The sequence below is a fragment of the Prinia subflava genome, chromosome 2 (genome assembly GCF_021018805.1).
Source record: "Prinia subflava isolate CZ2003 ecotype Zambia chromosome 2, Cam_Psub_1.2, whole genome shotgun sequence".
Lineage (NCBI taxonomy): Eukaryota > Metazoa > Chordata > Aves > Passeriformes > Cisticolidae > Prinia > Prinia subflava.
Genome location: NC_086248.1, coordinates 107,411,607 through 107,428,089, shown reverse-complemented (window position 1 = coordinate 107,428,089; position 16,483 = coordinate 107,411,607). Strand labels below are relative to the sequence as shown.

General features: G+C 42.4%; 1 protein-coding gene across 1 annotated transcript in view; it reads right to left on the bottom strand.

Annotated features, from left to right (window-relative positions):
- Positions 1–14,457, bottom strand: part of SNAP25 (synaptosome associated protein 25) — a 28,674-nt gene extending 14,217 nt beyond the window's left edge. Inside the window, exons 1-3 of the mRNA XM_063391788.1 lie at positions 14,386–14,457; positions 13,703–13,744; positions 5,535–5,583 (exon numbers count right to left, since the gene is read on the bottom strand). Coding sequence (XP_063247858.1) covers positions 5,535–5,583; positions 13,703–13,744; positions 14,386–14,457 — 163 coding nt within the window. The remainder of the gene's footprint in view (positions 1–5,534; positions 5,584–13,702; positions 13,745–14,385) is intronic.
- Between the last annotated feature and the right edge of the window lie 2,026 nt (positions 14,458–16,483).

Here is a 16,483-nt window from a genome sequence, read left to right as displayed (position 1 = left end):
AAGCCGGGTTAACACTGCATGAGTCAGTCCTAGATCTGGTGCCACTGGTGGCTTTCAGTGGAAGCAATTCTTCTTGCCCAGATGCACATTCTCTAAAGCCATGTATGTAATAGGTCCTCTTGAACTTACTTTACCTGTTTTCTGTTCTGCCCAAGTAATGAGTGCTTATTCAAAAGTATATTTGACACCACTCAAAGACTTCCATTTAAATTACGGCCCTCTCTATAATCCTGGCTTTATTTATCCTACTTCAGGATTTGTGTTTGATGCCTGAGCTATTGCTGAATAGGGAAGGAAGCCACAACTAATTTATCTTCCATTAAAGGAAACCTCATCAGTGTAAAAAACCCATGTCATACTTGTAGCCCAGAAGTCTAGACAGCTGTCTGCTGGTCCTAAAACTACTTGCTAGTTGTTAATGTTATGGACTGGATTTTTAACTGGTTTGAATCTGCATAGTTATGCTGGCTTTGTGGAGCAATGCCAATTTATACCTGTCAAAGATCTGGTCCCACAGGCAAGGAAATAGATTCATGAGTCTAACCACAATTATTGAGGCATAAATATTATAGTGGAATTAACTTAATGGGGTTACACTGGATTTGTTTTGGTATAACTGCTATTAAAATGTGGCCCAGAATGAATCCCTGCCAGTAGGAAATCAGATGGCTATTGAGAGGTTAATTTAATGTCTGTTTCCATAGATCTTCCCCATTCCAACGTTCTGTGCTGTACTAAAGGTTTTAGGGAAGACAGTTTGTTGGCATATACTGCCATGAACCTACGCAAATTCACACCTACAGGAGATAATGTCTTTTGTCTTCCATTTAGAGAACCTCTTCAAGGTCAGAGTTTGAACATTTGACAGTTTGTTGCAATATTATTTGAATAAACTGCATCTACATGTTTATGTATGATATATGATATATACCTAAGAGAATTGGTGCTGTCTGGAAGCAGAATACACATCACAGATACATTTCATTGTGATTTCCTTCATTTTTTTTTCCCTCTGGAAAACTGCAACCCTTTTTTTATATTGATGTCTGAGAACATCACTTTCATTTCAAGGCAGTGACCATAAATCTTCCAGATCTTACAGCAAACTAATGGCTTAAGGCACAAACAAGAACAGTTTTTTACCTGTATCGTTATACTTGTGAAATACTTCTGTAAGGTAACTGAGGGAACATAAACTACTCCTGTTTCTATCATAGCATTGTGGTCATTTGCCTGTGGGTCTTTGCCAGGATCTTCCATAACATCCTGGCAATTCCCCATCCTGTGACTGATCTGGATAAGTGGCTGGGGCAGGGAAGCTGTAGCAAGGACACTCCTCAGCTGCTCCTGTGGTGTCTTGAGCTAAAACAGCCACAAAAGCATCTTACAAGGCATTGGTAGCAAGACCAGCGCAGAGCCAGTGTGGTGTTGCTTCACCTTTGCATCCCCATCTGTAATTTATAGCAAACATTCCTGCACTGATGGCCAGGATCTGGGGCCTGTGCTTGAACGTCAGTGAAATGCCTGTGGAGACTGGAACTTGCTCCTTTGCCTGGAGTATTGTGTACTGAAGCAATTTCCCCCAAGGACAATTTTAATTAGAAAAAAAAGGAAGAAAAGAAAAAGGACATATTAAGAACACATTGTAATCATAATTGCATACAATAGGGTTTAATGTGAGACTCAGCAGACTAACTATTTCCAATGCTACGCCATCATCCCGTTTTCCATAAAGGAGAATCATATTGGAGCATAGTATGTTTCTGGGACAGTCTTTTCAGAAATCCTGAGCTCTGGCCTAGCTGTGCTCTGAAAGGCACTGCTGGGCACAGGTACCAATGGAAGAAGGCTGGAGGGGAGAGCTGTGAGCCCACGTGAAGCTGAGCTAAAAATAACAATAGACAAAGGCACAACCTGCTTTGTGTGGGTTCATTTGTTTTTTGTTCTGTGCTACGATTTCAGCATAATTAATACCATCTTCCCTGTGAAAACTGGAGTAGTTGTTAGTCCCCTTTTATTTTGCTAATTATTCATAACATACAAAATTTCCAAACTCACAAATCCTGCAGGAGCAATGGAGGTCAGCTAGCATGTGTCTCATCAGCTGGTGCCAGTGCTTTTATTTGTGGGATTGCCCAGTTATTTCCAAGTTTTATCTCCTTTATAAGCTTGATGTGGAGTAAGATCTGCTGGGTAGATTAATCTGCTCCCCTTGTTCACTGGCATTGCTGGTTGTGTATTCATGGTGCAAGGAGAAAATTCTAATTGCACTGATAATTTCTTTGTATTTTATCAAAGTTGTGGCTATTCCTCTATCTTGTCTTGGATGAAAAATGACTGTTCTGCTACCGTTGTTATTGGAGAAGTTTCTCCCCTCCACCTCATTTGGAATACAGGAACAAAATTCTTCTGTAATAAACTGCATGAGGACATCATACAAAAAGTGTCCTTGAAGGTCCAAATCTTAAACCCTGCTAATATGTCCAGGTGATGGGAGTTTCCTTTGCATGAACAGAATTACCAGTCTGGCACCTTTTCTGTGTTAACACTTTGGGTTTACCTTCATATCTTCACTTTGTACTATTTCATTTCTACTGTCTGCTTTTAACCAAAATGCATCCAAATATTAATATTTTTCTAAGTTAGCATGTCTTAAAGAAGCAGAGGAGTTGCCCTTGCTCAATAATCCTTGCATTTTTTTTCATGTAAAATACAAGTATTTTAGTTTAAAGAGTTATATACATATTTATATTTAAATCACTAATTAAGGGAGCTTGACTCAAGGCCAGATTAAACAAATGTAAGCATTATGGATGCACATGTGGTCTGGGAAAGACTTTCTTAGTGATGGCAAAAAACCCAACAAGGAAAATCTAAACTCCTAGCTCCTTCCTGTGGGTTCCCTGGGGCAAGAGCTGTGTTGAACTGGTTTGGCTGACAATACCTGACCCAAAAAATGATAACTCTTGATATTGCAGAGGGGCTACTCAGGTCCTCATGCTTCAAAGGACACTGGAGGAGGTCTCTAGTTTTTGTGAGAGTGCCATTCTCTGTGAAACAGAGAGCTCTTGTGAAGCTCCAGATCTCTGTGGGTCATGACAGACTGTGTAACCTGCTGTGCAGCCAGCTGTGCTAAACCTTTGGGCAACAACAGCTATCCAGGCTGGCTTTGTTGTACAAATACCTGGCATTGTGAAATTACCTTGACTTACTGCCTTTTATGATCCCAGAGACTTCTGCTTACTGATACCAGAAAATCAGTTCTGCTTTGCAGTATTTGGGTTGAATTGGCTCAGAAAGGATTTTCCGTGTAAGGTCTGTTTAACTTCAAAACAAGCAATTTTGTAAGGAAACCTAGAAATAGAGCTTCAAGCAAGTGCAGAGATTAGATCTTCTGCCTGCCGCCCACTGGAAAGATCAATGTCATGTTTTCTGTATATTTAACACCTAATAATCTTAAGTGACTTGTGCAGTCAGCTGCAAAGAGATCACATGGCAGTGTTAGCAAATTATTTCCTTAATCTGATAATCTGCTGAGACATCCGTGAGCTGCACACATTGCACTAATTACAGAGGGTTCAAAGTCATCATTAGCGTATTTTGCCCAGTAGTGTAGGTCCTTATAGCTAAAATGAAATAAAAAAATTAGCAATGATTATACCTACATATGGTTAAAATGGAGAAAACTTAATTAAACATTTAGCATAGTACAAGGTTACAATATTTTCAGGGTTGGTAACATTATTTGGCTGTTTTCCTTGAAAAACCCACACTGTGTAGTCATAAGCTAAATTTACTGAACCGCTTAAGGCATGACCATAACCAGTTTAAAGAGGCTTCGAAGCCTTCTGATTCTTTCCTGCAGGTATTGACTAACTGCATCTCTGACTGTACAACAAGCATTTCGGGTTTCACTGTCCCGGGTTTAATACTGAGCTCCCTGGACTCCAGAGGAGGTGAATGTGGCCACTCTCAACTCCTTGGCTCACCCAGATTGTCCTTTCTGTCATGGCTACAGAATGAATCAGTCACAACACTTTTGAATACAGAGGTTTAACAGTAGTGGAATTACAAAATAATAATTTTAAAAAAATCAGGGTTAAAAGAAACCCCACAACCTCACTAGCAATCTGTGGAAATACAGCAGTTAAAGAGCAGAAATATACGTTCCCAGGAGCCACTAAAGTTTCTGGTGCTCTGCCTGTGAATTACATTGCAAGACACACCTGGGTATTAACATACTTTCTTTGAAAATCTTTGTGGTTTATTACAACTGTATAATCCACTGCTGAAACAAAACACATTATTTAGACAGGTGCCATATAAGCAATTTCTGGTTTTCTGTATTCGGTGGTAGTTGTTCTACTGCCATTATTTTTTGAAGACATCAAAATGTTCTCTGTAATATTTCTCTTGTCAAGACAAATCGATGTGACAAAATTTGGTTGAGTTAAATTCTTTTCTCTAAAGGGGGGATGTGGGGGGAAAGCAATGAGACATACGTTAAAAAAGCAAATAGAAGAAAATACTTTCCATTTAGGTCCTGTTATTGCTTTTCATTCATTATAGTGTCATAGAGGCAGGAACATCAAAACTGGAAAGGGCCTGTTGGGTTCTGCAGTCCATTTCCCAAGAATTCCATACCCTTGCTTATTATCGTTGTCTGGGTTTGATGAGTAATATAGCATTACCTCTGCAGAAAACATTTCCTAATGATAATTTTGTGTCATGCCACATAGTAAATAATAACAAGGGCCTTTGGGGGGCTGGTCTGATAGAGAGTGGCAGAAAATTTCTACTCTGTTGATTTATTGGAGACACCATTTTACTGGGGCTGTGGATCTACAGCTAATCAAGACTTATTAGTTTTATTGAAAGGGAGAGAAAGCTACCTTTTCTCTGTAATATTATGAAGGGCAAAAATGTAATTTCCTGAAATGTATTGAATATATCAAGCTCTGTCTTTGTCATTGTCACCCAGAGACAGGTAATCGAAGTCTGAAACCTCCTATATGGACAATTGTGATGAGCTGATTGTGTAATACCTTTTCATGTTAAAATTCTGTCATTCTCACTGCCTCACTACTGTACAAAAAGTGACGGAATCTTACACAAATTAAACCCATTTTACCTTCTCTTGGGATCATTTCATGCATGTCTTTCACTTGTGGTTTAAGTGGGAAAATTGCTTAGCACCTGCATAAATAATGCTGGATTTCACACTTACAGAGGCAAATCTTCTCATCGTGTAGCTGGATCTTGACCCAAAGCTTGCTGAAATCAAATGGTGATTTGCATGAGTTCAGCCTGCAGCTCTCTTTGACATTAATGGGAAGCAGATCAAAAGAGGTACAGACTCTTAGGCAGCTGCTGTAGGTTTTTCTCTGTTGGACCACAAAGCTAAAGGCAAAGAGGTTTTGGGGTTCTCATGCACAACCACATGTATTTTCTGTCCCTCGTTTCCAGGGTTGCACACAGTCAGTACAGCACTTTGAGAAGGATTATACTTCCTTACTGAAGCAATCTGAACTTACCTCCTTGCTCATCCAACATAACCAAAGTCCTGATACCAGCATCTTTACTCTACATCCCAATAGTGGTAGCAAGGTAAGGAGAGAGAGGGGGAGAAGAGAGAGAGAGAGAGAAAGAGAGATCAGTGAGGGAACACTCAGCCCTTGGTATGGGACATAGGAAGACACAAGAAAAACAGTGAAAGGAATGACAAGGGGCTGATGGCACAGTCCAAAGGCCTTATGTGCCTGGACACTGTAAGTAACTAGGTACTCTCCATTGTACCGTCTATCCTTCTAGATCCACTTGGGATACTGAACTTCCACAGAAAGCACAAAGCCATGAACCTTGAGATTAAAATAATCACTTTACACAAGAGTAATTTCTAAAAAGAGAAGGTTCATCTCCAAGTTAAATGAAGCAGGAGAAGGGAGGATGGGGGTGTTGATGCTGTAGGTGGATGTTAATTTCACAGGAGAAATTCCCAGGGAAAACAGGTGTGTCACAAACATGTTTGGGAAGGTGGGACAGTGGTTTGTGCACAGCTCTTGCTGCTGGCAGAAGTCAGAAAGCTTACCTACTTAGGAAATCCAGTTTAAAGCAGGCTAATATTTAATAGGATTAAGCCATATTTTTTGGCTCAGTGATCTAATAGATATGGGTTTGAGCCAAGTTTTAATACAGTCAACAGACACCTTTAGCATTAATGGACTTTGAATTAAGCTTGAAGGTAGGATTTTCAAAACACCTACACACTGAATCCGCCTCTGCTCCCACCGCTCAGTGGGAATCTTACCACTGCCTTTGCTGGATACAGGGCTGGAGCCAAGCTGAGCCATTCACAGCTCCCACCTGCCTAAGCCAGTGGTGGGGCACCTTTGACAAGTACAATTTTTATTATGCGTTATTCTGGGGTGTGATCAGGTGTCTCTGGTCCCTGGGTGCTGTGGTACTGAGCTATATCACACATCAAATTATCGTCTTTTTAATTACAAGGGGATGCCAGCTCCATTCTGCTTGGAGCAGTGACAACATCTGTGAATAATTAATGGCCTGAATGATCTGCCGACTGTTGCATGTCAATAATAGATGAAGTAAGTCCTCTGTGGCCTGACAGCTTGAGAGCAGAGCTACCTGGACATGTGCAGCAGTAATTTATTTGTTGCCATGAACATAAAGTTATCCATGCTCCTGTGAAACACATAAAGGTGCTGGTGTCGATTTTGCAGAGGGCAGAGAGATGCCTGCAGTTGCACGGCTACATCAGGAACAGAAAACTAAAGTCCTGATCATCCCTTTTGCTTCTCAAGCCACCTTCCCACTCCTGGAGGCAAATCAAAGACTTCATGTTATCTTTCCTGCCAGCTGCCCTGCTCACTTCTCATCAGTTTCAGTGGGAACAGAGAAGTATATTTGGCCATCAGCTGCTCTGTCCGTGGTCACAGAGCACTCCCAGGCTCCTACAGCCCACGCTGGTTCAGCCACAAGCCCAACTCTGCTGTGCTCAGGGCTGTTTGCCTGGTGCAGCTGGTGCTTTTCTGCTGCGCTTCCAGAGGGTCCTTCTCAGCTCAAGAGGGACCCTGTTGTGCTCTTCTCTGCCTCTCCCTGCACTCCCGTTCTTGTCTGTAATGTCTACATCACTGCAGAAACTGGGAAAAACATCAGATGTGTGCAGGCTGGTTTGCTCTCTCTTTTTAAAAAGTCCCTGTGTGAGTTGCCAGATGGGCAGAAGAGGCCTCCTGCCTCTCCCCATGGTCTGCTGCACCCTGCTACCCTCGGGTCAGCCATCTACCAGGCACCCACTGCTGCTCTCTCTCCCTTCAAGTTCACACTGCATTTACTTGGATCCCAGCCAGCTTTTATTTTTGCAGCCTTTAGAAACTTAGGGTCCAAGGGTTATCTTAGGTTTGCCAGTTTAGACAAACCTAAGATAACAGTTAGACACCAGCTTTAATTACCTTACATTTTCTGTGGGGGAGGTCTGCTAAGCACTGCTTGTACAACAGGTTTTTATTGTCTCTTTCTATAATCTTGGTATCCAGGGAGGTTTTAACCCTCCCAGGTTTTAACAAACATACTCATGCAAACACAGGAAGGCTGCCTGGGTCTTGAGTTGCCTTGTGTTTCAGTAAATATGTTGCAGTCTGATCCTTCCAAATATTGAACTCAGAAACCTTTAGTTGGTGCTATGGTAGTTGTTGGCTTTTGGTGAATCAGATATAGTTGGGCTGAGAAATATTTATTGCTCTTTGAGCCTCTGACCTTATTTTCCTGCTGTGTTTAACATCTAGGCAAACCACCTCTCTATAAGGCATGCTGAGAGATGAATTCAGCAATTAGACCTATGGTTTGTACTTCATATCAAATCCTTACACAGAGTGAAAGAGGTGAAATTTTCTGTTATATACCTGATCATCAGTGCCATTTAATTTTATCAGACAATACTGTATCTCTTTCAAACAGCCTGCCACAGCATTAACACAAATGTGAAAATATTAAAGGGTGTGCAATGAATAAAATTTTCTACATCTGTGGTCTAATCCAAAGCATATTGAAGCTAATAAAGAGGTGGTGACTGAAAAGGATGAGATGTGATTCAGACATCAAGTGACAATCTCCTTCTGTTCCAAATTTCTATTAAGCATTAATTTTCAGCTTTTCCACAAAAAGAATTAAATGTGTAAAGTCAATCAAAAAATAAATCACATTCATGCATTTAAAATAGGTCCAGACTTTTAGAAAAGCTCAGTATTTCCATTACGACTGATATTTTAGATAACTCAAACCCAAACCTGTCTGTAAAACAGAACTAGTCTAAAAATGTGTTCATCATCCAGCCTGAGCAGGAGAGAAACACTTGGTGCCTGACCCCCGTGACAACAGACTGAGGTATCTCTGGAAGGATGATTAACAGAATATAGAGGAAGAAATGTGCCCAACGAGTGTGTTTGGGGGGCAGCAGACATGCTGGCATTTCCTGCACTGGAAGTGTCACAGAAACTCCCCTTGGTCTCAGTGGAGCAGGTGCCACTTGAGCTGGTTGCTGAGACAATGTGTAACAGGAGGTGATGAAAGCTCTCCTGTGAAGTGCCAGTCCAGAAGGACAGGTTTACAACCTCTGCCCCTGAATCCTTGATGACAGACTCTCATCACCATGGGCCCAGTGACTGTGCTTGGGTTTTTGTGGTCCTGAGGGCTCAGGAAGGATTCCCACACACATCCACCAATATAAGTGATATCCTGTGTGGGAAGCTGTGAACGGGTAGAACTCATGGGGTCCATCATGGTATGAAATTGTGCGCTAAAGTTCCACCTTGACAAGGATTTGAGCATTTTTCCTTCTTTTACAGTGGAGGGATCTCCTCAGACCCTGCAGTCCTTGTACAGGCAACACTATTCAGTTTGCAACAACATGAGGATTCTCAAAAAAGTGAAATGCTTAGGGTAGGTCAGGCCAGAGAGATGAAAAATGCATCTTTACAGGACCCTACAGAATTCATAGAGCACAGGCCATTTTCATCCAGCTCTTTAATCTGTAACAGCCATCTCTTTTGAGAACAACTTCTGACTCTCCTTGTCTTCTCATTGTACTTGAGAGGAGAATTTGGACCACTGGATTTTGCCATGGCACAACCAACCTCTCACATTCTCGTCCTTTGGAAGAAAAAGGCACAGCATGAATTGCTTATGTTGAGGCATTAAACTGGCAGCTTTGGAGTTCCTCTGTTTATCCATAATGCAGGTATTCTGCAGATGGTAAAATATATAATAATTTTGCATATGAGATGATCCTTCAGGGCAGGAGGGCAACACTTCCACCTTAAAAATGTATCACATTAGGTGAAACAGACGCCATACATTTTAGGAAAGTTTATGTCCTTTAATCTTTCATCCAGGCTCTAATGCTTGAATAAGAGCAAATGAACAAGCAGTACTGGTTTGGATTCTGCATCATTTATATGAAGCACAAGCCCAGGTTCTCTATTTGGCCACTGGAAAAGTTATTAATCAAAGAACCAGAATATATGATTTCAAACCTCTAGGCTTAATTCAGCTCATAGATACTTTAGTTTGTCAGTGCTTCAGTGAAGCCAGTTTAACAGCATAACTGGGAACTCTTTAGGAGGCTTTAATAGACATTATCCTTAGTCTTCTCTAATAGCTTTTAAAAACTTTTTGATTGCTTTTGGTTTGGGTTTGTTTGGTTGGTTGTGTTTTTTTGTGAGGGTTTTACTCAGAGCAAGTCAGCAATACAACATTCTCTAAAATTTGCCCAGCACTTTGGAGGGGAATTGTATTGCTGTATCATTTCTTGTTATTGCTGTTACAGAACCTAATTTCCCAAGCTGGAAATAAAAGTGGGAAGACAATTGCAAAGACTTCTCAAAGGGCTTATCAGTCCCTCCAGGAACACAGTGGGTTGGGTCCTGTCCTACCAAAGGCAGCTACTCAAATTTTGGTTTAGCCTGAGGGAAGATTTTCCTAACACTATAAAAGGATGATGTATCAGAGAATCCACATTCTGGAAATCACTTTCCCTGCATTTCAGGAGAAATCCTGAAAAACACATATACACTCTCAGTTATGTGAAGAACACATAAACTTCCACTTCGATGAAGAATTTTGCTTTAATCAAAAATTATAGAGTTTGTTTTGGATAAATTAATACAGACAATTATGTATCAGGACAGGCTGACATTGCTAGCAGTTCCCACAGACACTAAAGAGAACTGTCAACACCCTAAAGACAAAAATGTGGTCAAAGAAACATTTTTTAGTCATCCGTAGTAATGAATTTGCTCAGCTCCTGCTCCAGGTTCCCTGTCACCCTGTTAACGCTCTGATATGTCCCTGATTAAAGAGCCACACTCTGCTGCTCTGCCTGGTAAATCAGGTCCTCAGCCCACGTGAATCTGCTGGTTAGCACACACAAAGGGGTCTAATCCTGCACTGGAGGAATGAGACCAGAATTATGGATCACCTTCCCTCGTGCCAGATTTGTGGAATTACACTGGTTAAAGCACTTTTCTGAGGAGAACTGTTCCAATAGTTCAATAGTTCCAATAGGTCTAATGATATCAAAAAGGTTTCTCACATCAGCTTTAACAAGGTTTGGGACAAACTCTAAATTAATAGCGCACTTTTTCTTCTGTTTTTCAGACTAAGAAGCATTTGGTTGTGGTAATAAATGTCAGGGTAAACTCACAGCTGGTAAAATGGCATTCTGTGTGTTCAGTATCCTGGGTAGGACAACATCAGCTATCAAACATTTATAGCTCAGCATTTCACCTTTGATACTTCACTGTCACCTCACATGAGAGAAAATAGTCCTGTCTGGATTTAAATGTACAAAACAGCTCTTTTGTCTGTACATTCCTAAGTGCTTTCTTCTGAGCTTTTACCACTACTGATTTTGTTATTTTTTCCTTGCTGCTTCATAGCTACAAAACATCCTTTTTTCCCCACACTACCATAAGTGATTTTCCTTAAAGGCCATGGTGGTGGCACTGGGAGATGGGAGCAAACTCCCAGCTTTTCTCCCTGCATGTGATATTCTGCATTGCATAATGTTGCCTCAGAGGTAAAAAGTGTGAGCAGGAAAAGAAGGTCAGCTGCAAACTGTATTTAGTCTCACTTGTTCTGCCTCACTTCATTTTTACTTTATGTTTTGTCCTGAACATTGCACAGCATCATCATAAAACACAGGTATTTATAGCGCTGAGTGGCTCAAAACAGCACTGGTCAATGCAGATTAACTGCACTGCCTGGGCACGATGGGCACCGTGGAGCAAACTGGGTTTTGGAATCTGCCATTCTAGTACAGAGATGCCCTGGGGCAAAGCCATGGCTGCTTCTTGCTTCCCTTGTTATGCCAGGACTAGAAAAATCAGCTTCTAGCAAAGGTGGGTTATAAAACCAAGAAGGTTTTCCTTGGGAACAGTGTTGAGGCTTAGTCTCCAATCCCTGAATAGCCTTCTGGGGCAAGCAAGGCGTATCCTTTGGGGATATGTCCCCAAGCTATGATCTGCAATTAGGCCTTACATGGCTCCAGGGCCTCCTTGGATGGACAGCACTCTTCTGTCTTTAGGATGGAGTCCAGTCAGTCTGTTTATGCTGTATTTCCCCAGTGTCATGACAGCAATCCATACAAATGTACACAGTAATAAAGCTTAAACATGGTGGCATCCTGTTCTAAGAAAGGAAGGACAGGTTTGCTGTATCAAGAGAACAGAGTAAAAAGCATTCTCTCCCTGAGTATTTCCTATCTCTATCCACTAGAAAGGTTCTGCTAAGGGAGGAAGTCTAATTGGATTTTTGGGGTTTATTAAATCAGAGCAGTGCAAGCTCAATTTCAAATACTCTCACCATTTGTCTTTTTGGTATAAAATATCTCACTCTCTAAATGCTGCATTTTTTAAAGTACCTAGGAAAGGGGATTTGAATAATCAACCAGCTGTTTAGGCCACAAAAGAATTTTAAAGGTCTCCTGTAGTCACTTCTAGTGAAAATAATATTCAGCTCATTTTAGAAGAACTCCCTTGACTACTCAGTGCTAGTTTTAACAGTTTCTCTATTTGGTCACGAAGATATTGTGGCATCTGAATAAATGCCAGGTCCAGAGATGCTGAGCTCTTCCAAGAAGCGCTACAGACCTACATAAATTCATTGGTAAATTCAGCAGTCCCAGTTCTCCTCCTACTTTGCCATTTGCTGTGATTTAATCCTGAAATTCCAGTGGCATTCACAATATGCTGGTTCAATATGTTAGGAAGACTCGAGCAGTGCATAGGCTGCACAAATACAGCTCAAGAGAGGCAGGGCTGATATTTACTGATGGCTTGGCCCCGAGCAAATCACTTCCCTTTCCTGCGCCTCTCCTTCTTCCCACTCATCATCTGCCTTGTCTATTTAGATCCCAAGCATTTTGGGGCAGCAGGCTCTCCTGCCTTGTGTTGTGAGGGTACTCATATGAGACTCTCTTCCATGCTGTTGAATTGATTTCAGCAGGAGCTGCATCTAGCACAGAGTTGACGTAAAGTGGTGGTTAGGAATGGCGTGTCCAGGGAACTGAGCAGCAAAAAGGGACAGATTGCTCGTGAGACAAGAGCATGTTTCAGCTGTAAGGGGCCCTGATCTAAAGTGTTTGTGGAGAAGAAGCAATGCTGACTATGCTCAGTGACCCATCTGTCTGTCTGTACATGGAAATTTAATTTTGTCTCCACTGGACTCCATTGATCTTCACAGTGGTGATTGATTTCAAGGCCATAAAGCCTACGGCTGGGGTTGTGCTTGTTCCTGAACATGAGACCTGATGTAATTTTCTTCTCGTTGTCTCTGCTGGAGACTCTTGTGGTTGTCAGGAGTACTGGGACTGTCAGTGCTGATGACCCTGATTAAAAATGTCACCAGCTCCAGCAGCAGGGCTTTCATGGTGTCTGAAAATAATACGTCCTGTCAGGCAGCAGTAAAATTTTCTACCACCTGCTGGCTGAACACTCAAAAGTAAACTGAGTTGCGATTTTCCAACTTTTAAACCCCTTTATTGTGGAGAGGGTAAAATACGGCCTGACTGAATTGGTTTTTTCCTTTCAGGCAGGTATTAGCTGTGAAGACCAAGCCAGGGTCCCCTTCCTTAGCACTATGGAAAATCAGAGAACTCCCAGTTCCAAAGTGGTTGATCTAGGACATCTCGTGAGCCTGATAAATATTTCAGAGATACATAAAGAAATAGCATTTAAATGCTGTGCTGACCAATGTTCTATAAATAGCTGCAAGTGTTTATGGAGAGAAAAGTATTTAAAGCAGACTGGGAAAATGGATCAAGTGCCCTTTTCACCTTCCCCTCTTGCAGTGTTATGCCTTGGACATGAGAGTGGTGCTGGCACGAGGCTCCCAGAGCTCTGCAGCAGAGTCAGCCACTTGTCCCTGACTCCAGGTCACCTTCAGAGACTGTTTCCTTCATTTATCTCCAGAATCCTGTCTCAGTGGCTCCTCAGGTATGACCAAACCAGTGCCTTGGCAACCAGGGAACAGTGTCTTGCATGGCCCTAGTGAGGGGTAGGGATGAGCAGGGACAGTGGCACATAAAGCCGTGGGCAGCTCTAGCAATGTGAGTTTTAAAAACCTTCCAGTATCAGGTGTCCGTCACTTTTGCTCACAATGGAAGTGCAAATGAAATGCAAGTTCTTACCTCTTCAACAAGCTGCAGCATTCGACGGGTGCTCTCAAGGGACTGGAAAAAAACAGGAAAAAACACTGAGATTTGTCAAGTTACACTTTCCAACGCTAATGTGCAGGCTCATGCTGACAGGATCTTTTCCTGCACTCTTTCCCTCCCCTCCAAATCAGTCCATCAGCAGGGCACTGGCGATCTCTCCATCTCCAGCTCTGTGGATGGTTAATGCAGCAGATCTCAGCACACCTCGAGGCAGCTGCATCTCTAAGGCTTGTGCTCCCCTTGCTCACACACTGCAGCAGTGCTGCTCAGAACTGCAGGTGTTCCACTTTAAAAATAAAGCCTGTGGTTTTCCGCTAAGACTCTTCAGAAACCCAATTGGTGACTTCTAATATTTAATAGGTTTGACAAATAGAAGGAATCCTCAGAAAATATTAAATTGCTGCCTTTTGCTCTGAGGCCAGTCAAATTGATGCACAATCTAATACCTGAACCAAAGTCACAATCAATAAATGCCCTAATCTAGACTAAACACAACATTAACTTTTACCCCAGCTCATTTCATTTCCAATTCCGCTTTCAGTGTAAAGCTGATGGAAAAGAGCTCTAGAAATCCTTTGGCGGATCAGCTCCTATTTCTGGCTGTGTGTTTCACACCAAGCCCAGCCCCAAGTTCCCAGTTTAGCTACTGGTCTCACTTCATCAGCGAGCTGGTCGGCACGCCGCTGCATTTCTTCCAACTCATTGCGCATATCCGCGTCTTCCGCCATTTTAGCTGTGGGGGTGTTTGGGGACGCTGCAGATCAGGATTTGCACTCAGCTGCTTTGTGAGCCTGCAAGACAGCGAAAAGGAAGAGAAACAGTGCGGTTAGGAGCCGTGCTTAAATGTCAGTCTCACGAAAGTGTTTTTATTACATCAGTGTCCTCACCCAAACTCTCATTCTGGATAGTAATTCCTACACAGTAGAGAGCAAATCCTTCCTTTTTTCTTAACCTTTCAAATGCAATCCATACGAAAGCTGGACGCACAGGAGATGTCATTTGCTGCCAGAAACAATCTTGAAACCCATTCATTCTTCCCTAGGATTAAAAGGCTTAATGTGAAGGAGGTCAGGCCTATGCCCCTCATGTCCTGTGTTTCAGCTGCATTGCTTGGAGGGCTGCATGCTCAGCTAACACATTTGCAATTAAATTAAAGTCTATGAAACTTCACAGATTTTCATCGGCTAATGACTTGTCCCTCATGCTATAGTTCAGACTATGAAATAATATTTACAGCTAGACTGGGAGAAGTCTACCTGGGAGAATCCTTCGTTTTGGGGGAAGTGATGGTAGGACCTAACTGGCATTTTCAACTTCTGTACGAAGTGGGTCAGATTCTGATCTTTGTTATCCCTCTTGACACAGAAGGAAACCCCTGAGCTGGTCCTAACCAGAGGTCAGGATGCAGCTCATTAATCCTTGTTTTGGTAGGGTTTCTTTTTTGTTACAAATTCAAGCTATCTCTGATTACTGAGCATGACTTGATTAAGAAAGGCGGGCCCTCCTACCATCTGTCAGGTCTTTATAACAACAACACTGGTTTATTTCTTTGCTTGATTCAAGCATTGCACATTGCAAATTACTGCTCACTGAATGTTAGATTTGTTCATTGCAGGAAAACCTAATTGCAGGTGCAGAGGAGGTGGGGAAGTTGTGGGGGACTGCAAGTAAACAGCCATAAAGCAGATGCCATCGTGCTCAATTACAGAAAAAGGACAAAAGCAGCTCCTTTCAGCAAAGCTGCTCTAAAGAAGGCAGGATCCCGGGGGCTGTTTTCTGTCCTGTCTTTGCGATGTGTGCAGCCTTTATGAAACAAGATAAGTCAGGGCAGAGCTTGGCTCTAAAATTCTAGCAATAACAACTCTGTTTAAATGGAAGTTACTATATGTTGGATATTAAACCATTCCTCTCTTTGATAGTACTCTCCATCAGGACATCAGGAGTATGGGCTGAGCAGGTACAGCTGGGAGGCAGCGATATTTCCTGGATCACACCCTGTTTGCTTAGAAAGGTGTAAGGAAAGCAGACAGCTCCTTGCATTTACTCTGCAGCTTCAGCAACAGATTTGCTGTTTTTCTTATCTAAGAGGGAATATGTGACCTTCATGCCTTTGCATTAGCTGTGCCCTCACTCGTGGTTGCTTTTCCTCTCTGAAGCTACAGCAGGAAGAAATCCATCTCGAGGAGTCAGCCCTGCAGCTACTGGCACAACATTCTACTTTCATCACAGCACATCGCCACATCCTTGTCAGAGGGAGGCTGACATTTTGTGATGGGTCACACCATGTGTAGGAGCCCAAAAGTCTGCTGGAGAAGGAGGCCACCTGGTCCTGCCAGCTGTGTGGTCACAGCAGTGTGAAGGACCAAGCTTAGGCAACTCATCTGCAGCTCTGGCTGATGCAAAGGCAGAGCTTAATTTCGTGGCTAATACTCAGGCTGATATCAGACACTTCAAGGATGCTCATAAACAGCAGGAAATGAGCTTTACAAAAACTGGTGCACTTGAATATTTAGGAAGAGAAGATAAACCAGGAACTGGTCTCTTCCAGAAGGGCATGTGATAGTGTGGGGATACTCTCAAGGCCACCCCAACCTTCCCACTCTGCTGCTGTGCTGGTGGCGTCCTTTGTGGCAGGAAGACACTGCTCCTGGCCAGCAAATGGAGCATGCTCAAGTGGGATAAAAAGAAGTCATTTTGGTAAAGAACCATGCTCCAAACTCCCATCCCACTTGGCAGAGCCTGGCTTTAGCACTG